General features: G+C 40.0%; 3 protein-coding genes across 7 annotated transcripts in view; all 3 read left to right on the top strand.

Moving 5' to 3' along the window:
• Positions 1-884, top strand: part of itm2ca (integral membrane protein 2Ca) — a 4,245-nt gene extending 3,361 nt beyond the window's left edge. The window contains exon 6 of the mRNA XM_053486795.1: positions 160-884. Within this exon, the coding sequence (XP_053342770.1) occupies positions 160-251 (92 nt within the window). The 3' untranslated portion in view covers positions 252-884. The remainder of the gene's footprint in view (positions 1-159) is intronic.
• A 5,189-nt stretch (positions 885-6,073) lies between these two features.
• On the top strand, positions 6,074-10,098 carry gpr55a (G protein-coupled receptor 55a). Of its 3 annotated transcripts, none has more exons than XM_053486880.1 (3): positions 6,074-6,113; positions 6,306-6,413; positions 7,951-10,098. In XM_053486880.1, the coding sequence occupies exons 2-3, from the start codon at positions 6,310-6,312 to the stop codon at positions 8,954-8,956; spliced, it is 1,110 nt and encodes a 369-aa protein (XP_053342855.1). In that variant the 5' UTR covers positions 6,074-6,113; positions 6,306-6,309; the 3' UTR covers positions 8,957-10,098. The 3 variants fall into 3 exon arrangements, with proteins under 3 accessions (XP_053342855.1, XP_053342857.1, XP_053342856.1); XM_053486882.1 differs by lacking the exon at positions 6,074-6,113 and adding an exon at positions 6,543-6,592 and having other exon boundaries at positions 6,333-6,413; XM_053486881.1 differs by lacking the exon at positions 6,074-6,113 and adding an exon at positions 6,535-6,592 and having other exon boundaries at positions 6,336-6,413.
• A 2,556-nt stretch (positions 10,099-12,654) lies between these two features.
• The window catches only part of ngef (neuronal guanine nucleotide exchange factor), a 16,665-nt gene continuing 4,319 nt past the window's right edge, over positions 12,655-25,000 (top strand). For 2 of the 3 annotated variants that reach the window (XM_053486196.1, XM_053486194.1), the window contains exons 1-7: positions 12,861-13,003; positions 17,606-17,881; positions 21,749-21,830; positions 22,040-22,264; positions 22,398-22,465; positions 24,101-24,372; positions 24,488-24,648. In XM_053486196.1, the coding sequence (XP_053342171.1) occupies positions 17,641-17,881; positions 21,749-21,830; positions 22,040-22,264; positions 22,398-22,465; positions 24,101-24,372; positions 24,488-24,648 (1,049 nt within the window). In that variant the 5' untranslated portion in view covers positions 12,861-13,003; positions 17,606-17,640. Of the gene's footprint in view, positions 12,735-12,860; positions 13,004-17,605; positions 17,882-21,748; positions 21,831-22,039; positions 22,265-22,397; positions 22,466-24,100; positions 24,373-24,487; positions 24,649-25,000 lie in introns of those variants that run through there. The other variant, XM_053486195.1, reaches the window with a different exon arrangement.

Genomic DNA, 25,000 nt, shown 5'->3' with positions numbered 1-25,000 from the left:
GCGAGTGTGTGATTACAGTGTGAGTGTGTTTTGTTGCGCAAACCGTCACCTTTAAAGAAGCCATGTTTTGTTTTTTGTTGATGGTGTTGTTGGTGTTGTTGGTGTTGTTGGTGCCCATAAATCTAGTGTTTTCATCCAGAATAATGTTTCCTGCTGCAGGTATCGCCAAGCGTGAGGAGCAGACCTGTCACTCCATCCGACACTTTGAGAACACGTTCGTGATGGACACGCTGATTTGTGACACGCCCTGAACCTTAACACCCACCTCATGTCACATCACTCTTAATGACCTGTTTATTGCTATCATGCTTTAATTGGTTTCTTGTTAAAAAAATCCCATTAATTCCATTAAGCCCATTAATCACGCAGTAGCACTGTCTGTATGTCCTGATATTACACTCCCATTATTTCTGCTATAATATGAAGTATAATCATGTTAATGTAAGAATATCTTCACACTGAACCACATATTTAACTAGCGCTAGTTGGCTAAAAAACATAGCACTCTCTGAAAACATCTGCGGGAGAAGTGTAGTCGCAAAACCTGACCATGTTGTGAACAAGAACATCGCAGATTGTTGTCTAATGGATTATTAACACAGGAGAGGTTTATGCTTCAGACTATGCACTCGTTCACTTCCTGTAGATCTAAACACCCTGTACCCGTGTTCGTTATCCGCTGATCGTCATTTCTGTAGCTTAATGGTTTAGGTTATCTTCACCCTGCATGAATCTTTACACATTTAGATATTAAACAGTAAATGATTTAATGTAAATTTGAAAAAATCCTTTTAAATGTGGACTGTGTGACTTTTTGAATCTCTCCCAATCTGAGTAATGTAGCTGAACATCTGAGCAAAATAAATTAATCACACACATTAAAACTGTCTTATTCTTTCTCTTACTGAAGACATCTGTGGATTATTTCTATAAAATTATTTACAAATATTAAGACACAAATTGTCTTTTCTTAATTAAGGCCAAAGAGATTAACAGTATACAGTAAATCCAGACATACAGACATTTGAGTTATGAATTTTCTGTAGATCACGTGTATTGTCCAAAAGAATAGACACTGCAGTGCACCAGATAGCAGTATTTACATTTATAAACAATATTTTCAATGTGTAAGTGAAGGTATAAAATGTCTAAAGTTTGATATATTGTATGTGTGTGTGTGTGTGTGTGTGTTTGTTTGTGTGGGATGAAGGAGAAATTATGAATGATAAAGCTCTGAGACAAAATGGCGTCCATTCTAGCGCACAGTAAACACCATGTACCGTTGTCTAACCCCCCCACCCCCACCCCAAAGTCTTCCCGGGTTCCCTTTAAATGAGGTCAGCTGACCCCACTGCATCACCAGGATTTCCCACTGATTTGGAGGCGCAGTCTCGCGAGAGTATATATACACATGTGGAACCAAAACACCTAATCTGTGTTTGTTTCTTTATGCTTTACATTGATGAAACACACTCAGTTTGTGAGTGAAATGGAATTCAGGCATTTAAAATCCAATGCTTTAATACTGACCTAAATTACTGAACTAAATTACTGTTAGAAAATATATTCATACAATTTTCATTATTTTTCATCCTCACAGATTCAGGCTGACAAGATTTTAGGTATTAAAATTGCAGTCGATTAAATTTGCCAGTTGGAACATAGCTTATCTAAGTAACTGTCTGGATTGGCAGGTGAGTGGCAAAAAAAAACACTAAATCTACTAAAATACTCCCTTGCTACAGGAAACCCCCAATGTTATTGCTATCTTAACAACAAAGCCAGAGCTCTTTTTCATTAAAAAGCGATCGTGATGACTTTTCTCTCCAGAACGTTCAGTAACAGGATTGAATTAATTTCCCCAACAGTAGCAGCAAACAATCGTGCTGTTTATACTCTGTTGAATTTATATTGATTAAAATTAAAAGTACAGTAAAAATAAAAAACAGTATTATTACAAATTTATAAATTTGTAATAAAGAAAAACAAATGAGTATAAGACTGTGGTACCCAAAAGTTTCATGTTTTAATGACATAAAAAAAAATTTTAATAATGTTTTTGTTCTTTTCAGCAGTGAAATTGCTGGACAAGAATGAACATTTAGCATGAATGAAATCGGCTAGACATAGCGTCAGAGTTAGGGTTGGGGTTAGGGTTAGGTCTGCAGTACTCTGGTATCACACTGCTCAATCCATGCTGCTATGCATGTTCAGAAATTTTCCACAGAAGTTTACAATTCCTGAGTTTTAGGCGTGTTTTGTCATGTAAGAGAAAACTAATTACTGACATTAACTGTTTTGTGCTTTTTGTGCCCTACTGTAAAGTGCCCCCATGGAGTGTGCATGTTCTCCTCGTGCTTGGTGGGTTTCCCTTCGGGTACTACGGTTTTCTCCCACAGTTCAAAGACATGTAGGTTAGGTTAATTGACATTCCCAAATTGCCCATAGTGTGTGAGTATGTGTGTGTGCCCTGTAATGGATTGGCACCCTGTCCAGGATGTACCCCTGCCTCGTGCCCTAAGTCTCCTGGGATAGGTTCCAGGTCCCCACGACCCTGAATACAGGATTAAGCACTGTAGATGGTGAATGAGTGAGTGAATAGCCTCCCATTATAAAAATTAATTTAATAGCATAAGTTCATGATGAATATCCATAAGTGATGCGAGGTAACTTTTTCTTTACTAAAGTTAAACCAAATCAGAATCTGTTAATTTGCCAAGTACCAGGTGTTTAAGGAACTTGACTCGGTAAAGGTGTCATGAAAGAACAGAATAATATTGTAATTTTAAAAGTTTACAAGACAATAAAAGTGAAAGACATTTGGCCTAAAACTAAACTATAAGCTATAAACACTATATACATGATAGAATTGTCGAATAAAGGGTGGGTGAAAACTTACTAGGCATTAAAAATTGGTAATGAGGTCCATACTGTATTTCCAATACAAAATTTATTGAAACAAATTGGACATGTACTTTATTATATATTAAATTAGAAAGCAAATTTCAAGATACGCATCAGTGGCATCAACCAGTTTCCTCAAACACCCGGGGATTTAATGCACAGTCTTCTGAAGGACATAGTTTGGGATATTGCTGAGAACCTCCTGAATCCGTACTTCCAAGTCCTCCAGTGTGCGAAGCTTGTCCTGTACACCTCCTCCTTTGTATCGCCCGACAGCAAAGCATCACATTGAGTGAGAGCTGGACTTCTTGGAGGCCATTCATGAGATCCACGTCGTCCAACGTCCTGGAAAATGATCTTCTGACCATAAGAGAGCAAAACGGGGTGGTGCACCATGGGGTGGTGCTCCAGTGATGCTACAAGATCAACAGCCATTAAATATTGCCTAGTTATTTTTTATCCACCCTTTATACAGTGAATGGTGATGATTACGACAAATACATATAATGTACACTTAAATAAAAATTGATAGAGCATACGGTTTGCATAGTCTAATGTAGCAGCATATGAATGAAGCAGCATGAATATTTGCATGACTTTACATGACTGCTTCAGTAGCAGGTATACTCTACCTAATTATTGCACAAACATGGACAAGTGCTGCAGAAGGACAAGGTTTAAGGTATTTTTATTTATAATGAATATTGGATGATTTTTACCACATGCTCTTTGTTGTTTAGTTTTTTTTAAACTGCTGTATAAGGAATTAGTAGTGAAAAGTCCATTACTTTTGATTATTGCTGTGTTTTGTCAAGTTTAGAGTGCATTTATACATGTGATGTGAGGATAAAGTAAATAGGCATGTTGTAATGGAAAGATGAAAGAGCAGCAAAAATATTTAGCGATATAAATTCAACGAAGTGTCAACAGCATGCTAGATTTAAAACTTCTAGCTACTAGGCATGACTGTATTTGCATTAAAAATTATAAGGAAATAAGAGAAAGGGAAAAGGTAGACTACAGTACGAACTGCAGCAATCTGCAATCCATTGCTCAAATTTTGTCAACCTGAATGTGTGAGGTTGAAAAATAATAAAGATGGTAATTTTAACAATTGAATTTACACTTTTAACAGCAATTTAGTATGTACATATTTTTGCATTGGATTTTAAACGCTCAAATTACATTTTCATTTAAAATATACAAGTACAATAATTTGCCTTGCAGAAAATTTTTTTAAATCTGAATAAAAAAAAAATAGTTAACAGTTGTATTGCTTTATCAGTTTGTCCTGAAAATGAGAGGTGAGGGCAATAAACCAAAATAACATTTGGGTGATACCAAATAGTACAACCATAAATAAATCCCTTGTATAACTGTGTGCTGTAAAATCAGAAGTGCAATGACTTGAGTATGAAAAAGGTTTGGGCAATCTTAGTCCTAAAACTACTGGAGCGATTGCAATCACATGTAGTCACAGCAAATTATTATTGTTCATGCCTATGTTGATTAAAAGGTCCAGGCTATTTGTTGATGCCTTATGTAATGAAGACTACATGGGGCAGGACTTTTTCTAAATAAAAAAATAAGCCAGCAGTTATGGAATACCTGAATATGCTTACTCTCCCCATTGATCATGAGAGCTTTGTATGTCCTCTGATGCTCCTTTCTGAGATCCTTAGTCTTGTTCATGTTCAGGCACAGCTTGTTGGCCAGCCACTTTTGGGAGTGGCTCTCGTTGATCAAGCTGTCTGAAACCTATTTAATGGTATTAAATTTGTAAATTTCGTCTCACAACGTGTATGGTGTGTGTACTGGGGTTACAGAAGATGGTTTAAGACATAGCCTTGGTGAATCCAGTGTTGAGGATGAGGGTGTGGGAGGTAAATGTGTAAAATTTTAACATCTGTGGCCAACTAGTTAAAATCTTTAGAATCCAACAGCAGATAGAGGAAAACAGGTCCTGCTTCCTGAACCTGAGGGTGACTATGGTGTCCCTACGTTTCACTCTCACATAGCTCCTGTGCCTCAGTTAGAGATGAAATTGGGTGTAGAGAACTTCGAAGATGTATGTAAGTGCTTGGTCAGCACTCCTTGAAGCTGAGACTTCTCTCTGTACTTATGCCTTTATTTTTATTTTATTTATTTTTTTCGGATTTTTTTATACTGTGTATCCTAGTCTACAGGATGTAACTCAGCCATGAATGCCTCTCACTCAGCACATCCTGCAGCATGGCTTCTGATTGGGCAGTCTATCATGTGACCGCTGGTGATACAGTTGCTTCATGCAACATCTTTGTTTGTATTTCAGTAAAAGCAAATTGCAGGCATGGTCAAATTACTGTACAAAGGCAAACAAGTGTCCTGTCCTGAATTGAGTGTAGGGTTGGAGAGCAGGTTTAGAGGATATGATCTCACACAAAGTGTGTAAAGAGGGAAAAGAAAGAGGCTTCAGCACTGAGCCAGGTGGGACACCAGTAGAATGTCTGTACGGGACATTCTTTCCCAGGTAAGAAAAGACCTAGAGCCATGCTGTGATTCCCGATCATCGTGAGGCTGACAGGAGACAATTGTTACTTAGTTTCTCACCCTGTTGCTGCCCTTTAACTTCATTTAATGCTAACTTGAAATTTTTACTCTCACTCGCTCTCTTTTCCTTCCACGTCTGTCTTCCTGTGGTTCTGTAGTGTTACGTTTGCAGGTGTTTACAGTTATGTGGTTATGCCTCTCAGTGTGATTTGACCAGCAGATAAAGAGTGTACTTTATGTCCGCATGTGTGTTTACTGATTGTAATCTAATCTATAGTTCTATTTTAAAACATTTTATTTCTGCATTATTCTAAGAATTCTTCCACAAATCAGCTGTGAATGTCATTTCAATGTGATACATTATCAGTATTTGATGATTTCATGATTGATGATTTAACATTTGGTTTATGTGTGTGTGTGTGTGTGTGCGCGTGTGTGTGTGTGTGGGTGGGCGTGTGTATTTCCGTGTGTTCATTAAGGCTGGCACAACACTGCTCACCCACAGTTGTTTAACATTTAAAGTAGGTCACTGTGCTAGAGAGAAAGAAAACGAAAATCTCTCTGCCTCTCTTTCAGCCTGTCGTTCTCTTTCACTCTTTTTTTTTATATCTTGTTCTTTTTCATCATCATTATTATGATTTATATTACACTTACACCAAAGTCTCTTATCCAGAGAGAAGGTCAGTGTTCTGTGTTATTATAAGAAACATCATACCATTAATTTAAAAGTTGGAGGTATAATAAATCCTTAAGTTTATCTCTCTGACTGTCTCTCTCTCTCTCTCTCTCTCTCTGTCTCTCTCTCTCTCTTTCTCTCTCTCTGTCTCTCTCTCTCTCTCACACCTCCACATTTCTTCCATGCCCTTTCACAGCCTGATGGTTTTTCTCAGACCAACACAGAGAAGCAGTAAGGAAGTTAGAACCCAGAAGTTGAATGTCTTTGATGGCAGTGGTATTTTCGGGGGAACGAAGGTTTTCGGGTAAGTGACGTTTTACCTTGAATATTGTTTAAATTATTGTTATTTTACAGATTTTTTCAGACAATAAACATGTCATGAAGTTTAAATGAATATAAATCGTCACGGTTCTGTTCTTACTAAGCGCTACAGATCTGAAAAGAAAACACAGAACACGGGGACGATTTAGAGAAAACAAGTAGGTAAGGGTTTTTTAAAGTAATTTATAAAATTAAATTAGTGAGGTTTTGCTTTTTTGATTTTGTATTCTGTAACTCTGCAATCATCATTCTAACGTGCCACGTGGTCTTTGTCATCTCTAATGAAGGTTTCATGTGTGTGTGCATGTGTCAAATTGTGTGTGGGTGAGGGGAAATAAAAATTCTATTTAAAGAAAAAAACATCTGATTAACTGAAACTAAAACATTTACTGTAACAGCTCTCAGAACCAAGCCGCACTCATTCATTGAGAAAGGAAGACTCTGTTCGAAAAACTTGTTAAATAAAGAAGTGGATCGGACTCCCTGCTTCATGTCTAAAATGTTGACATTTAACAGTTTAACAGTTGAGATGTGAGAATCTGATCATATAGTTAGAACCTCTCTGATCTCAAATCAGGTCAGTTTCCTTTATTTCCCGGTCTTCATTAGGATGGAACCAGGTACGGAAACATGATGAATTGGACCTGGGTTCAAGACAAAACCTGTAAATCTAACCAGACCAAAAGCAGATTTTAACATAGAATGTAAAGTCGAACAGGAACTAGAATTTAATTAAATTTATTTTTCATTTTATTAATTTTTAAACACAAGAAACCGGGTAATTTTATTATAACAGATTACAGTCTTCAGGTGTAAAAGAGTGAAGACAAGCCGTTCTGTACCGAACCTGGGATGAACACATGACAGTTCTTAAGATTACAGTAGCAGCTCAGAAATGAATCTAAAAGATCATAATGATATTTGATCTTGAGGAACAGGAAAGACCTAGACACATTTATGGGAAATATGTAGGTGCAGAGAGTGAGACAGAAGGAATAAGGAGAGAGGAGCCACAGAAAGAGAGACATGTCAGAATCAGACACCAACATCACATCAGACATCAGGAGTGCATGTACAGCAAAAGGCAAAGAGGAGATTATGGGGAGGGAGAGAAGAAGCTAGATCTGCTTCTTTAAAAATAGCTGGTCAGCCTAAATTTATACACGAAACAGTTTTCTTTATACAAGATACCAACAAGCAGCCTGCACCTTTTAATCCATGATAAAATACTTGCAGTTCACTCTTCTGCCATGGCATGAGACCATTTAGTATATTTTAAAATCAATTAGAAATTTCACTTGAAGCCAGTGCTGTGTGGATAAGACAGGGATGGTGTGGTCATATCTTCTGGCTCTCATATCTCTGGCTGCTGGATTCTGGACTAACTGGTGCTTGAGGTAGGGCTGAGAAGGACACCAAACATACAGGATGTTTCTCTGTGCATCAGAGTGTGTTCTTCTTGCTTTGTTTAAGTGTGTTTCATTTATCTTGCTAAAGCATGTCTTTCTCTTCTTTTTCAGCATGAACGACACATGGGTAAAATCGGTTCAGTTTGGGTTTTACATTCCCATCCTGGCTGCTGGTTTTCCGTTAAACGTGGCTGCCCTGTGGCAGCTCTTCTTCCATGTTCGTCGCTGGAACGAATCCACTGTTTACCTCCTGAACCTCATCATTAGTGACTGCCTTCTCCTTTTTGCACTGCCCTTCAAAATCATGGCTTATGGCCAGAAGTGGAATCTCGGACGCTTTGCCTGTTCCCTGTTTGAGAGTCTTGTGTATGTCAACATGTATGGCAGCATCCTGCTGAGTGTGTGCATCTCCGTGGATCGTTACGTGGCTCTGCAATTCCCCTTCCAGCGCCTGCGATCCAAACGGAAGGCTGCGCTCGTCTGCGCTGTCATGTGGATGTTACTGTTTGGGTTTAGCTGCACAGTATATGATTTGCATGAGGACAGCATTAATGCATCCTTCTGTTTCCAGAACTTTTCCAACCACACATGGAAGAAACAGTGGATCGTAGTGTGTGTGGAGTGTGTGTTTTGGGGCAGCACTGTCGTCATGGTGCTTTGCTCAGTGCTCGTCATTAAAATCCTGCACGATTTACGCAAAAGGAACCCTAATGATGCTAAACTGCGAAACAACAAGAGTGTAAAGATCGTGCTCAGCAACCTGGTGGTGTTCCTCTTGTGTTTCATTCCGTATCACATAGCAGTGCTTATTTATTTCTACGTTAAACTGAACGAGCACAATTATGTCATCGATGGACTGCGTAAATTCGTCCACATCAGTCTGTGTGTGAGCAGCGTGAACTGCCTCGCCGATGCAGTCTGTTATTATTTCATACTGAAAGAAAACCTGCAGATAGCACAGCAAGACGCCAGAGCCAACACACTCACACAGAGCACACACTTATCCGCAGCACACACACTTATCCAGAGCATACACACTTATCCAGAGAATGCACACTCATCCACAGCACACACAGAGACACACACTAAGTGCGGAGGAGAGTTATGTAAAATCTGAATCTGTACAAGATGAATGTTTACATACGGACACATGGTGTTATCGCACTGCCGCATTTCACACCAGGGGTCTTCGCTCCATCTAATTCAATGGCTTTATTATTTTCTACATTATAGAGCCACACTGAAGGCGTCCAAAGCATGAAATAATCTCCGAAGAGCTGATGTGGAGCGTTCCTGTAGACTCTGATCTAAGCTGCTGTTAATTTGGTGATTTGTGAGGCTGGTAACTCTAATGAAACCTCTTGTCTGCGGTAGAGAGACGTCCTGGTCTACCTTTCTCTACCCTCTTCATTAGAGCGAGTCCAATCACCGTGTGTGAGGGGTTTCACTCTTTATTATAAATTTCTGCAACTTTCCAGATGAACTGACCTTCATGACCTACAATTTAGTCATGCATGTGTGTGTGTCTGTGTGTGTGTGTTTGTGTGTGTGTGTGTGTGTGAAGTTTTGATTTTAAAGCTAGCTTTCCATCAGGACTGAAGTTTAAAAGTGGGTCTGTTCTGACTGTCTGTGACTCGACTGTATGTGTGTTGCAATTTTTTTATTAATTTAAAAATTCAAGTTTGTTGAAGCAAAATTTTTGATTGTTTGTGGAATTTACACTGTGAGGCTAACCTTGCTAACAGTAGCTTAAGGATAAATATAGTATAATATAGTATTTTTCTATAATGTAGAAATTACACAATAAAGGAAACCAATATATTAGAAGGCGTGTCCAAACTTTTAACTGGTACTGTAGGTGGGTGGGGCCACACACACTTACTGCTGTTAACAATGAACTGATGTGTAAATGTATTAATCAACAACAACAGGCCAACTGTCACACTGAGGGTTTGGTGCAGAATGTGTTGAGTAAAGGGACACAATTTAGTGTGTGTGTGTGTGTGTGTGTGTGTGTGTGTGTGTGTGTGTGTGTGTGTATGTGTGTGTTTGAGTTCCCAGGAATGGCTCTGGATCCACTGAGACACTGATAAGTAAAATAATGATTGAATTATGGTCGCCAAAACTTTTGCACTCACAAGTATGTGTGTGAACAGGAAGCTGTCCCAGCTAGAAACAGACAGATAGACAGACAGTTATGCGTGCACACACACTCATTTGTGACAAAGCGCAGTGCAGCTGCAGATGTTCTCCTTTTACTGAATAAAAACGTTGTGCTGGTGAACCACTTCCTGTTTGAATTCTTTCTGAGTCTGGTTCTGAGTTCCGGTTTGGAATCACAATCTAATTACACACAAAGCCTCAAAAAGGTGTACTGCACACCTGACAACAACTGTATTTGTAAAGTGCTTTAAACAATAGAAACAAAGCTCTGGACATTTATTACTACAAACTACAAAATATCTACAGAAAATAACTACAAAACATTTATTACTTTAAGTATAGTTTTATAGATTTATAGCTTTATCAAGTCATCCCTATTAACATCTCCTGATGAGCACGTCAGTTAGGGCGGTGCTAATTGCTGAACAGTTAACATGACAGGTTACATGACAGCCGTAAATGTGTACTTGCTCTCAGCATTCTGGGTTCAGACGATCTCCAGTCAGGCAGGGTGTGCAGTCACGCTGTGTTCGTCTCACTCGTTTTCTGAGGAAAGCTCTAGATGATAATGTCTTTCTGTCCTCCATCTCTGTATTTCCTCCGTGAGGATCTCGGGGTGAACTCCAGGTCCACGGCTCCTCTGAGCACCACAAACGCTTCCTGAATATGAAGAGGAAGACGAAGCTTTTATTAAGAAGGTTTTATCGTATATCCTGCATTAATAGAAAAACAATTAACATTGGTGTATAATCATAACAACATCTCAAAATAATCAGAAGAAATGCTGATGAAAATTCAAGATTATGTAAATTATTTCCTGATTTGAATAGTTGTTTCCTAACAGATAATTAATGACATGAGTAAAATTACTCCGAAGAATGTTAGAGACATGATTTAGCTTTCGATTTTATTGAGAGATCATCTTCAGAACACAAGGACACCAAGCTGAAATAACAGGAGTGTCAGATAATTAATCAGGTAGGGTAATTAAACCAGAGTGTTTACACAGCATGTGAGGAACGAAACCACACACAAGCCTCAAACCATCAGATAACCATATGGTTTTTAATCCACCGGCAAAGAAAAGGTTTTTACAAACTAACAGCAAACACTTCTTTAAATATCACTGGAGCCCGTGTTCACTTTGATCTCAGTCCTCTGCACGTCTTAGACACCCTGTGATTTCTGGGATCACACTGATTATGGACTTTCTCATTGATTTTCTGTCTCATGAATTACTGTTTATTGCCGTGTGAACACTTTCTTGCTCTACACCAGTTGCTTGCATGAGCCTGAGACCTTTACTGTGTATCATCCAAAGATAATCATCTGCACGCATTTCCTCCAACCTGCCTCCAGGTGAGACGTCCAATCCATCAGGAAGTTTTGCAATATACATTGGACGATTTAAATTCTTGTATATGATGTGAAATGCTGATATACTATTGTGTCCTTTTATGTGTTCACTCGGTCCGGTGATCAGACAGCACTCAGACATACCTGTCTAATCAGCATTACAGCATTCCAGGAGGACACTGGAGGACGTGAGATACAGCGAAACTTTTGAAGACTCTAGCTGGAGGATCTTCAGTTAAGGAGAAATCAAACATCCACCATTACTGCAAAAATATCTCTTTAGTTCGATTTCTCTTCTTCTGATTCTTTTGCTAAAGGAGAAATAAATCCATATTTTTAGGAAACAATGACACTCAGAGGGTTTAAACAACAGTTTTCTTACTATCGTGTTGATTATGCTTTGATGAAAGCCATTTTGATATACGTTAATGTTGTATTTCCAAGGTACAAAGCTGGTGAATGTCATGTTTGAGTCTTCTTTATAGAAATATAGAGATCTCATTGTTATAATTAAAAGCAAGATATGGAAAGTTTATAGATAATTTACAAAGGAATCATTAGTTTCCTTAAACTTAAGCCCAAAATTATGAGGAAATCCAGAGGTTTAGACAGAAGAAAAGTATCTTAAACATATCAATATCTTGAAATTTCCTCTTTTTGAAGACGTGTGATTATAATTAGTTTGTTCTTGTTGATGTCTCATCTCCAGTGTAAATCCACATTACAGTGATGTCAGTTGTTTTCTTCTGTGGTACATTAGAACATAATCTTCATCCATCTTCATCTCCTTAATGCATTTAGCGTGAAAAATCCATTTAATTTAATGCTAGTAGAGCTAAAATGAACACAAGACACTTCATCACTACTTACACTAATGAGGTCACAGATTGAACTAATATACATGACCTCTTAGCTCCGCCCACCAGGTGGCAGTGTTTGATCTTTACACTGCCATTGCCATAGAGCTATCCTGTCTGCTTGGGGTTTAACAGCATTTCTATCCATGCAGCACATCCACGGGGCAGCGCGGAGTGTGTACTAGTAGTCATTAGGGGTCGTAGTAGCTCGGTCCTTCTATGTTCTACTGAAACTGATTTTCTACTCTGAGCTGCACACAGTCACGCCCGCGGAGGTTAGAGTTTAAAGTGGAGCTTCTAGAGACGTGACCTTTGAACTTCATCAGGTGTTCAGGGTGTGAGGCAAGTACAGAGTGTAACATACACATAAAGCAGTTATTCAGCAAACACACACACACACACACACTTTTCACGTGAAGAGCCTGCGGCGTGAGACGTCAGGGGGTTTTCTGAGAGAGAGAGAGGGAAGAGAAAAGCAGTAAAAGAATCTGACACACCTATTCTTTGTTTGTGTCTCAGGTGAGACACACACACACACACACACACACACACACATTGGGAGAGGCTTGGAATTTTGCAGGGTTTGGCAGAGAGAGAGAGAGAGAGAGAGAAAGGTAAGGGTGGAGGAGGAGGAGGTGAGATTGACAGAGTCAAACAGGAAGAACAGATTTACTGACTCACGACTCTGTCAGGAGGACAGACAGAAAGACACAGACAACACAGACAGGGACAGGGACAAGTGAGGACTGTGGCTGTTTAACAAACACACACACACACTCAAAAACCAGGTAACTAACAGAGTGATAGAGAGAGAGTGTGTGTGTGTGTGTGTGTGTGTGTGTGTGTGTGTGTGTGTGTGTGTGTGCATATAGTGTGTAGTAGTACAGTTAGGTCTTGGTCATGTGTTAAATGGATTTAGTAAGTGTGTGTACAGTGTGTATAGAATGTGTGTTCTGTGTGTAGTGCATGTGTGTGTGTGTAGAGTGTGTATAGAATACTTTATGTACAGTGAACCTGGTTTATTCACCTCATATTTAATGTGTGTGTGTGTGTGTGTGTGTGTGTGTGTGTGTAGATGTTTAGAGTAAGATTATAAGGAATGTCCAGTTTACAGGCTGATTTTCTTCTCACCTGTGTGTGTGTGTGTGTGTGTGTGTGTGTGTGTGTGTGTGTGTGTTAATAAAAACCTGTAAAACACCGAGAGTGTCTCCTCACACACAGCTTTAACATGCAGTGACGCCACAAGACTTCTTACAGTAAAGTGTACAGGAAGCTCAGGGCAGAAGGACAGAGCGAATAATAACAGACAACATTAAGAAAAAGAAACCAGCGTTAAATTTTAAACGACCCGTCTATACACCGATTTTATTTTTTTTTTTTGGCAAAACTAAGTGGTTAGTTATAATTCTCTAATATTTCGGATGTGTCAGCTCACTTTATTATTAATTCTTGCCAACAAATGATGTAACCCATTTTGGCTAAAGGTTCTAAATGTTTTCGCCCTTGTACAGTAGCGTGAAGAGTTTTCTCTGGATATTAGCGTCTGCTAAAAGCTCTCAACCCCATAAACATCGACGGTTCGACCTCTACTGAATATCCCGGATGTCGCAGAGCGGTGTATGAGGTGGTTTACAGTAATTGCCATTTGGATGGACAAAACGCTTCTGCTTGTTAATTGTACAACATACAGCGGCGGTTACTGAACTATGGATCTGCTGGGAATCCTGGACAGAGTTAATACGTGCTGAACTATGAGCCATCAAAATAAAAACTCCATGTTGCCACAAATCAAATAAAACAAGGCTGCTGCCGAATTTGGTCTGTGTTTGATGGGCTAGGGTTAGAAGATGTACAGTGATTTGTGCAGTGTGTGAGCAGGGACTCCAGCAGGACTGATTATGGCAGCATGACTAACAGAGAGAGCTTTAGGGCTTTGTAAGAAAAAGCTCTTCCCCCTGCTGTAGTTTCATTAGAGAATTTAGTGCTTCATTTAATGCTCTACATGTCAAAGTATTTTAAAATGGATGTGAAATTTCACAGGGAGCCAATGAAGTGAAGATAAGATAGGGGTGATGTGCTCATATCTTCTGGTTCTAGTGAGGACTCTCGCTGCTGCATTCTGGACTTGCTGAAGCTTATTTATGCATCTAGCTGAACAACCAGACAGTAAGGCATTACAATAGTCCAACCTAGAGGTGATAAAAGCATGAACTAGTTTTTCTGCGTCGTTTAGCGACAATATATTTCTTATCAGTGTTTTATCTATTTTATTATATTTTATATCTGTATGAGATTTGAGTTCAGTCTTAAGGACGAGTGTCCATACCTGAGGTGGAGAGAGAGAGAGAGAGAGAGAGAGTACACCATGTGTAAGCAGTGACTCCACAATGTTCATTATATGTAACAGAACTGAACACAATTTACATTTCATAGTGTATACATGAAATATGCACATTATACAAATAGGAGTCAATTACTCAAAGTTTAAATCAGTTATTCTTTTAATACATACGTTTACACATACACACACACAAAAAGGTAATTAATAAGGTTCTTTATCAGTATTAAGTTAAGTTAAATGAAAGAGTGTGTAGTGTAGCAAGTAGTTCAGTGTAATGCAGTGTGTAGTGTAGTGTAGTTTAGTGCATAGTGTAGTGTGTAGTGTAGTGTGTAGTTTAGTGTAGTGTGCAGTGTTCAGTAGTGCATTGTAGTGTAGTGTCATGTAGTGTATAGTATAGTGTAGCATGTTGTGTGTGGTGTATTGTACTGTGTAGTGTGTGGTGTAATGTGTAGGGTTGTTTAGTGTGTATTGTAATGTATTGTGGTGTGTAGTGTAGTGTAGTGTGTAGTGCAGGGTTGTATATTGTGTAGTGTGGTGTGTAGTGTAATGTAGTATGTAGTGTAGTGTGTAGTCTGGTGTGTAGTGTAGTGTGGTGTGTAGTGTGGTGTGTAGTGTAGTGTGGTGTGTAGTGTGGTGTGTAGTGTGTTGTGTAGTGTAGTGTGGTGTGTAGTATAGTGTAGTGTAGTGTGTAGTGCAGGGTTGTGTATTATGTACTGTAGTGTGGTGTGTAGTATAGTGTAATATGTACTGTAGTGTGAAGTGTAGTGTAATGTGTAGTGCAGGGTTGTGTATTGTGTACTGTAGTGTGGTGTGTAGTGTAGTGTGGTGTGTAGTGTAGTGTAGTGTAATATAGTGTACTGTAGTGTGTAGTGTAGTGTAGTGTAATCTAGTGTACTGTAGTGTGTAGTGTAGTGTAATGTGTAGTGCAGGGTTGTGTATTGTGTACTGTAGTGTGGTGTGTAGTGTAGTGTGGTGTGTAGTGTAGTGTAGTGTAATATAGTGTACTGTAGTGTGTAGTGTAGTGTAGTGTAATCTAGTGTACTGTAGTGTGTAGTGTAGTGTAATGTGTAGTGCAGGGTTGTGTATTGTGTACTGTAGTGTGGTGTGTAGTGTAGTGTGGTGTGTAGTGTAGTGTAATATAGTGTACTGTAGTGTGTAGTGTAGTGTAGTGTAATCTAGTGTACTGTAGTGTGTAGTGTAGTGTAATGTGTAGTGCAGGGTTGTGTATTGTGTACTGTAGTGTGGTGTGTAGTGTAGTGTAGTGTAGTGTAGTGTAATATAGTGTACTGTAGTGTGTAGTGTAGTGTAGTGTAATCTAGTGTACTGTAGTGTGTAGTGTAGTGTAATGTGTAGTGCAGGGTTGTGTATTGTGTACTGTAGTGTGGTGTGTAGTGTAGTGTAGTGTGTAGTGTAGTGTAGTGTAATCTAGTGTACTGTAGTGTGTAGTGTAGTGTAATGTGTAGTGCAGGGTTGTGTAATGTGTAGTGCAGGGTTGTGTATTGTGTAGTGTAGTGTGGTGTGTAGTGTAGTGTAATATAGTGTACTGTAGTGTGTAGTGTAGTGTAGTATAGTGTACTGTAGTGTGTAGTGTAGTGTAGTGTAATCTAGTGTACTGTAGTGTGTAGTGTAGTGTAATGTGTAGTGCAGGGTTGTGTATTGTGTAGTGTAGTGTGGTGTGTAGTGTAGTGTAGTGTAATATAGTGTACTGTAGTGTGTAGTGTAGTGTAGTATAGTGTACTGTAGTGTGTAGTGTAGTGTAGTGTAATCTAGTGTACTGTAGTGTGTAGTGTAGTGTAATGTGTAGTGCAGGGTTGTGTATTGTGTACTGTAGTGTGGTGTGTAGTGTAGTGTAGTGTGGTGTGGTGTGTAGTGTAATCTAGTGTACTGTAGTGTGTAGTGTAGTGTAGTGTGGTGTGTAGTGTAGTGTAATCTAGTGTACTGTAGTGTGTAGTGTAGTGTAGTGTGGTGTGTAGTGTAGTGTAATCTAGTGTACTGTAGTGTGTAGTGTAGTGTAGTTATATGTAGCGTATGTTCAGAGGAGAGATTGTGAATATATCGGTAGAAGGATGCTGAGGTTGGAACGGCCAGGCAGGAGGTCTAGAGGAAAACCAAAGAGGAGATTTATGGATGCAGTGAGAGAGGACATGAAGTTAGTTGTTGTGAGAGAAGAGGAAGCAGAGGATAGGGTGCGATGGAGGGAGATGATTCACTGTGGCGACGCCTGAGAGGGAACAGCAGAAAGACATTAGTTTTTCCACACTTTCTTGCAAAAATGCTTCAGATTGTTTCAACTCTGTGTGTTGTGTGTAGTACTGATAGACTTTTTTTTTTGTATAGTGATTTTAACAGGAGCCACTTTTACAAAGCGGCTTTATCAGAGACATATAACATCTGAAAATAAATATACAATATATAAATTTATAGCTGTTTGTCCATAATAAGTAGCTGGAGGTGATGGAGGAACCTTGAGAGGAACCAGACTCAGAAGAAAATGCATTGTAGTGTGCAGTGTAGTGTTTGTGTAGTGTAGTGCATTGTAGTGTAGTGTAATTTGTGGTGCTGAAGGAAAACTATCTAGGACATCATGAGGAAGAAAGCTTAAGAGGAACCAGACCTCTTTTGGCTGATACCAGATAGGGAGTAAAATAAATTCCTGCTATAAGGAGTGTGTTTTAAGGGTCTACTGTAAGTGTAAAGTCAGAAGTTTATTAGCTAATTACCAGTATATAAATAAGATCCTAATATTTATTATTTCTTAATTCATTAAAGTTTTAAGGTATGGTGTTCCTTTGGGTAATAAGATGCCATGTTTTCGTTCTACTATTGTCTCAACAGATTATAACACATGGATATTACGGGTTATAAAGGCGTGTAGGGTGTGTAAACTTTTAATATTTACTGTGTTTTGTAGGTGTAGTAAATGCAATGTGTACAGTGTCCAAAGCATGGGTATAGGTTCTGCATAGTGTGTGTGTGTGTGTGTGTGTGTGTGTGTGTGTGTGTGTGCGTGTATTTGTAAAACTTACAAACTTACTTTTGTGTGTATCAGATGGAGGTCATGCCACTCAGATCCCAGAGTCACTGATGCCCACGAGTTTAGAGGGCAGTGCCATGGCAATCGCAGCCCTATTCCGGGGCAAGTGGGGGAATAAGGGTCATGTGCTCAGTGCCAAAACCACCCCTACAAACCCCCTTACCCATCACCATGATGAGGAGGATGACGATGATGAAGAGCATCTAAACACACGAGCACCAATCAGACGCAACTCTCGTTTTTACCGTTCCATGAGGAAGAAAAGACAGGCACAAGGCCACGAACAAGAGAGTATGACATCATTTACCTTTATTCATTTATTTATTATTATTATTATTATTATTATTATTATTATTATTACAGTCAGTGTAGGGCAGTTGTGTTACTACTAACTACAAACTGTTATTTATTTTTATGATTTTATTTATTGTTCAAACTTTGTTCACACTCACTATACTCACACGCTTACTCTACTCTAACCATGCACACACACTCACTATACTCACACGCTTACTCTACTCTAACCATGCACACACACTCACTATACTCACACGCTTACTCTACTCTAACCATGCACACACACTCACTATACTCACACGCTTACTCTACTCTAACCATGCACACACACTCACTATACTCACACGCTTACTCTACTCTAACCATGCACACACACTCACTATACTCACCACTTACTCTACTCTAACCATGCACACACACTCACTATACTCACACGCTTACTCTACTCTAACCATGCACACACACTCACTATACTCACACGCTTACTCTACTCTAACCATGCACACACACTCACTATACTCACCACTTACTCTACTCTAACCATGCACACACACTCACTATACTCACACGCTTACTCTACTCTAACCATGCACACACACTCACTATACTCACACGCTTACTCTACTCTAACCATGCACACACACTCACTATACTCACACGCTTACTCTACTCTAACCATGCACACACACTCACTATACTCACACGCTTACTCTACTCTAACCATGCACACACACTCACTATACTCACACGCTTACTCTACTCTAACCATGCACACACACTCACTATACTCACACGCTTACTCTACTCTAACCATGCACACACACTCACTATACTCACCACTTACTCTACTCTAACCATGCACACACACTCACTATACTCACACGCTTACTCTACTCTAACCATGCACACACACTCACTATACTCACACGCTTACTCTACTCTAACCATGCACACACACTCACTATACTCACACGCTTACTCTACTCTAACCATGCACACACACTCACTATACTCACACGCTTACTCTACTCTAACCATGCACACACACTCACTATACTCACACGCTTACTCTACTCTAACCATGCACACACACTCACTATACTCACACGCTTACTCTACTCTAACCATGCACACACACTCACTATACTCACACACTCGCTATAGTCTAATCACACACTATAATCACACACTGCAATTTTGTATAACACAGTAATCACACACACACACACATGGATGGTCAGTAACACATGCATGCAAGAATGTATCCATTTACTTAGCATTAGCTGAGAGTGCTATGCTAGCAGCTAATTAGCCTAGTTTAATAATTAGTAGCCAAATGATGGCAGACATTTCATTCAATTCAATTTTATTTGTTTAGCATTTTAACAATCGTCATTGTCACACAGCAGCTTCACACAATCAAAAGAAATCATGGAAGTTAATATGAAATGTGTGTGTGTGTGTGTGTGTGTGTGAGTGTGTGTGTGTGTGTGTGTGTGTGTGAATCAGAATGATCAGATCGTCCCTTCATCACCTTCATATATACTATAATAATGTGCTCTTTCTTAACAACCCCGCTCTGTCCTTCATTTACTTTCTCTCTCTCTCTCTCACACACACACACACACACACACACACACAAAACAACGCAACACACATGCTGTTTTCCCGGCCATAAAACTCAAAGCAGTCTAAACCAGATGAACAAGTTTAATTGTTTTGTGTTTTGGTGATGTGTGTGTGTGTGTGTGTGTGTGTGTGCCTGTCTGTCTATGTGTGTGTGTGTTCTCCTCAATTGTTTTTTTTTTTTGCCTGTGTTATTAGTAAGGTCAGGTAGTTAACACCCTTCACACCCAGTTTTTATTCAAAACAAAAAAAAACACACATGTGGGAGGGGAGTGAAACTGTAACGCGCAAATCCTCTGCTGTGATTTACACCATGATCACACCGCGCGATTTAAAGATACGTGAAACTCGTTAATAAACGTCAACAACATCGGAGCCTTTATGTAATGGTGCAGTGTGTCAGGTGGCGAGGGGGTGGAGCCACGTCATTTATTGATTATTAATTAGATCAGTATTGTAGCATATTGTTTTTGTTTATTGTTTGTGTGCGTTTATTGTTTGTTGTTTATTGTTTGTGTTCTGTTGGGCCCTTGAGCGCGGCCCTTAACCCTCAACTGCTCAGATGTGTAATGAGATAAAAAAAATAATAAATGTAAGTCGCTCTGCCAAATGCCTAAATGTAAATGTGTGTGTGTGTGTGTGTGTGTGTGTGTGTGTGTGTGTGTGTGTGTCCTAATAATTCCAGTCAAAGTGAAAAATGCCATGTTGTCTCACTTGCTAAACGTGTGTGTGTGTCTGTGTGTGTCTGTGTGTGTTTGTTTCAGTCACATGTTTTATGATTTAAGCTGATTTGAGTCCAAAGTCTATAGAACACACACACACACACACACACACACACACACACACAGAGTCTATAAGAGAAAGTGAACAATTTACTTCCTTGTAAAAGTAAATAAGTAAATCATCCATAAAGTGATAAAATAGTTAATCAGTAGTAAAAGGTCCTGGATCACCTTCAGGACACGTTCGACTCTCTGACTGATGAATCGTGATCCCCTTGAGGTTCTGTGACACACACACACACACACACACACGTGTTTCTGGGTGAAGTGTTTGTTCTGCATGTGTTATAGCTGTGTTTTATCATGTTTTAGTTTCTCTTTCATTCTGTCTAAAAATATTCTCTCGTTCTTTTTATTCGTCTGTTTAAATCTCTCTTCCTTTCTCACTCTCATTTTCCTGTCTGTCTCTCCGTCCCAGTTCTTATATAATCACACCCACCTGAAGGATGTTACACAACAGCTCACTCTTCCAGCCCGAGAGAACCCAGAGGAACACCGTGTCTCCTGACGATACTCATTTTCCTCCATGTCTCCACTCCCCTATCACCCTGTCCCCTTGTCTCTGAGTCCACGTCTCTCTGTCTCTAAGGCTGCTTCAGATTAGGACTTTGTCCTGTACAGTGCTGGAATTCATATGAAAACGCATTACTGCGCACTTATTGAGTGGAGCATGTTCATTACGTGACGTCATCAGCGTCTCCTTAAACATGCAGCGCGCTGATCTCGTCCCCTGAGGCTCACGCCCAGAGCTGAGACAGTATGATGGCAGAGCAGAGGGACAGTCCTGACACTCTCTCCAAAATATCAGTAATATTAGGCACCGACTTCTTTGTGCTTTTATCTTCTTTGTGTTTATTTGCAAACCAAATATGTGCACACTGCCCCCTGCTGTATCAGAGAGGGTTAACGCGCAAGTCTATTTATGTACGGAACAATATAACTAGTGTGGGTTCGCCAGCGGGGTCAGAGGTAAGAGGGCGCAGTCATCACCGGGCGCGGTCCAAAGCGATCATATGTGAGTGTCCTTCTCTCATTGTCAAGTCAAGTTTTTTACTTTTACTGTCACTTCAGCCATATACAATCTAGTTCACAGTGAGACTAAACCACACTCCTCCAGGACCAAGGTGCTACATACAACATAAAACTAACTAGCTAACGTGGAGACCTAATTAGCTGACTAGCTGAGACAAGACAGATTGACATTTTAAATTAACACAGAATGCTACATTTTATACAAACGAGACAACATAAAGTGCTCGTGCAAATGTGCGAACAAGAGCGACAAAGTAACAATGCGACATGACATTTCAATATCGTCCCCCTGTCCCTACTTCTCCATGTCCCCCGTCCCCGATTCTACACCTAGATAAACTGTGTCAGTATACTGGTGTTATTTCACTTTACCTTTGTCTCACTTCCTCGTTCAGCATTAACTCCACCCATTTCTCCGTAGGCCCCACCCACTCACCCAGAACACCACGTGACTCCAGCAGGACCAGAGCTGCAGTCAGATCTCCACTAAAACACACACAACGGTGAGAAAACACAGAAGGGCAGGCAGGTAAAAAAAAAGGGGGGGGGGGGAGACAGCTGCTGCCCCCTGATGGAAAAAGAAAGCATTACACCTACACACCCACACACACACCCACACACACCCAGCCACCCAGCTATACACACACACACACATTTGAAATGAAGGTCAGCTTGCATAATCACTGAGTGTTTGTGTTTATTTTTTATTCAGCCCTCCATCGCCTCCACGTTATGGAGCACCGTTGCCAAGCAACGGGAGTGCTAGAGAGGGTGGAGCTTCCTCTCGGTCGCCGTTAGAGACAGGAGATTGGCGGCTCAGAGGAGAGATGGAGGAGCTGAGCACACACACCAGCCGAGCCTGCAGCATGCAGGACAACGATACACACACTTACACTCACACACAGCGCATGGTCAACTCACAGAACAACACAAACAGGTAAGAGGGACAGAGTGTGTGTGTGTGTGTGTGTGTGTGTGAGAGAGAGAGAGAGAGAGAGAGAGTGTGTGTGTGTGTGTGTGTGTGTGTGTGTGTGTGTATACACAATGAGAACTTTTTAAATGTTTGTCAGGATGGTGACAAGCGGAGAGAGAGCACAGGAGAACTTCAGCCACGGCTTAAACATCATCAAGAATATAGGTGAGTGGAAACACACACACACACACACACACACACACACACACACACACACACGAACACACACAGACACTCATACACACACATGAACACACACACACACACATGAACTCACACAGACACACATGAACACACACAGACACTCATACACACACATGAACACACACACACACACACACACACACATGAACACACACAGACACACATCCACACACATGAACACACACACATGAACACACACACACACACATGAACGCACGCACACACACACTTGGCCACCTGTCTGAATATATTTCTGTATTCGCAAGTGATTATTAAATGACTGATGAATACTAAAGTATTTCTGAAGGTGTGTGTGTGTGTGTGTGTGTGTGTGTGTGTACAGTCAGTTAGAATTTTCATAGAAAAATATATTTCGTTACTCTCTTTCTGTCAGTTTATTTCTCTCTCTCTCTCCTCCTTATATAATCACACCCACCTGAAGGACGTTATACAACATCTCACTGAGTGCAAAGTCACCTTTACAGAGACCACACACACACACACACACACACACACACACAGGTTTCCTATGTAATGTGGTTATCAGTGTGTGTGCGTGTGTGTGTGTGTGTGTGTGTGTGTGTGTGTGTGAGGGCGAAGTTCTGCTGCTGTAGGACGTATCGACGAGTAGAACACACAGGCAGTGAGCGCTACAGATCCAGCAGAAGGAATGAACTCATTTTAAAGGGTTCTGTGCATCAGATAGTGATACCAGATTATACCAGATTATACCAGATTATACCAGATTATACCAGATTATTAGATAAACATGTTATAATAGATCATAATAGATCACCAATACAGATTATAGATAGATTCTTACAATATAGATACTGGATGGCACGACTTACTGTATATTGTATATAATAAACTCCCTTATCGTACCTGCATACATGTATATAATCTTCTATAATATAATATATAATCTTCTCAAACTACAATATCATAACCATGGTATACAATATCCTCCTTCACTGCATCCATCTAAAATCATTTGCACTCATTGTATCCACAGTAAAACCTTGGATTGTGAGTGACTTGATAAATGAACACAATCTTGCAATACGAATAGTATGAGTTCGCTTTGTGTGCTGAGTGCATGTGATCACACCTGGGCCAATGTTTTCTCTCTCTCTCTCTCTCACTATGGGATTGTGGGTAATCATTTCCAATCAGTCTCAGAGACCTGCCTGCGCGTACCTCACTCGAATAGTCACCGTCCATGCATGCGTATACTGTTTACTATACCATTGTGACCATGTGTATGTGCACGTAAAGCATTTTTTACATTTTTTGCGGAATAAATTATGCCCACAATCCAATGTTTAACTGTAACTCATTCCCTGTGTACTGTTTACATACTGTATGTAAATTAATTTGTACTGCAAAAAATGCACTTTTGGTTTGATGCTAACTGTATTTCATTGCCTGGTATCATACATGTGGATCTGATCTAATCTGTGTACAACATATTATAACATTGTATAAGAGATTATTACAGATTATGACATCTTATAACAGATTATAAAAGGTTAAAACTGATTATCTGTGTGTGTGTGTGTGTGTGTGTGTGTGTGTGTGTGTGTGTGTATTTAGTGTTCCTGTATCAGGAGTATCGTGACACTTCAGAACAACAGGAAATTGAACAGAGAAGGCAGAGAGATGCGCTTCCTGAGAAGGCCCTTGAGGCAGGATCAGGAGTCACAGTGGGGTCAGGGGTTACAGTGGGGTCAGGTGTCACAGCCCCGGCACTGCAGCTGCAGTTGCGTAACTCATCTCGCTCTCTGACTTTATGGCAGAATCTCGAGGCCGTGCAGGAGAGCGGCCTCTTAGACACACTTCCTCAACGAGAGGTCATACTGCAGGAGGTACACACGCGCGCACACACACACACACACATACACACATACACAATGTATTATTGAAACATTAAAACAATAGATAATCTTGTCACTTCTTATTTCTCTCTCTCTCTCTCTAAAGGCGATGTTTGAGTTGGTGACCTCAGAAGCATCGTATTATAAAAGTCTGGAGCTTTTGGAGTCGCATTTCCTCCAGAACCCACAGCTCATTAACACTCTCAGCCAATCAGACATGCACTTTCTGTTCTCCAACATCGCTGATGTCATGAAGGCGAGCGAGAGGTGTGTGTGTGTGTGTGTGTGTGTGTAACACCAGTGAGATGAGTGAGGTCCTGTTGTCACTTCTGTTCATCAGCTTCTCTATTGACTCTCTATCGACTCACTGACACTGGAGACTCCTTCCAGAAATCTCACACAAAAACATTTTTCTTTAAAGAAATCTTCACCGTACAATCGATTATTTTAGTTCCGTTATGTGAAGCGTGCACCGTACACATCTCTGTTACCATGGAAACGATAACCTATAGGACCTAGTGTATTAACATAAACCTGCACTACTGTCAGAGCTGCTGTTATAGAGAATTAATCAAGACCTTCTGACCAATCATGCAGGACACAGCAGTGTTTTCAGCTG

This window comes from Clarias gariepinus, chromosome 25 (genome assembly GCF_024256425.1).
Source record: "Clarias gariepinus isolate MV-2021 ecotype Netherlands chromosome 25, CGAR_prim_01v2, whole genome shotgun sequence".
Classification (NCBI taxonomy): Eukaryota; Metazoa; Chordata; class Actinopteri; order Siluriformes; family Clariidae; genus Clarias; species Clarias gariepinus.
The sequence above is the reverse complement of the archived record's forward strand: the minus strand, read 5'-3'. Positions and strand labels throughout refer to the sequence as shown.

What these genes read in the sequence shown, in the direction of transcription:
- gpr55a (XM_053486880.1), top strand. Translation starts at nt 6,310, where the DNA reads ATGGTTTTTCTCAGACCAACACAGAGAAGCAGTAAGGAAGTTAGAACC. An exon ending in GGGGGAACGAAGGTTTTCGG is followed by an intron (nt 6,414 to 7,950) that starts GTAAGTGACGTT and finishes CTTCTTTTTCAG; the next exon opens with CATGAACGACACATGGGTAA.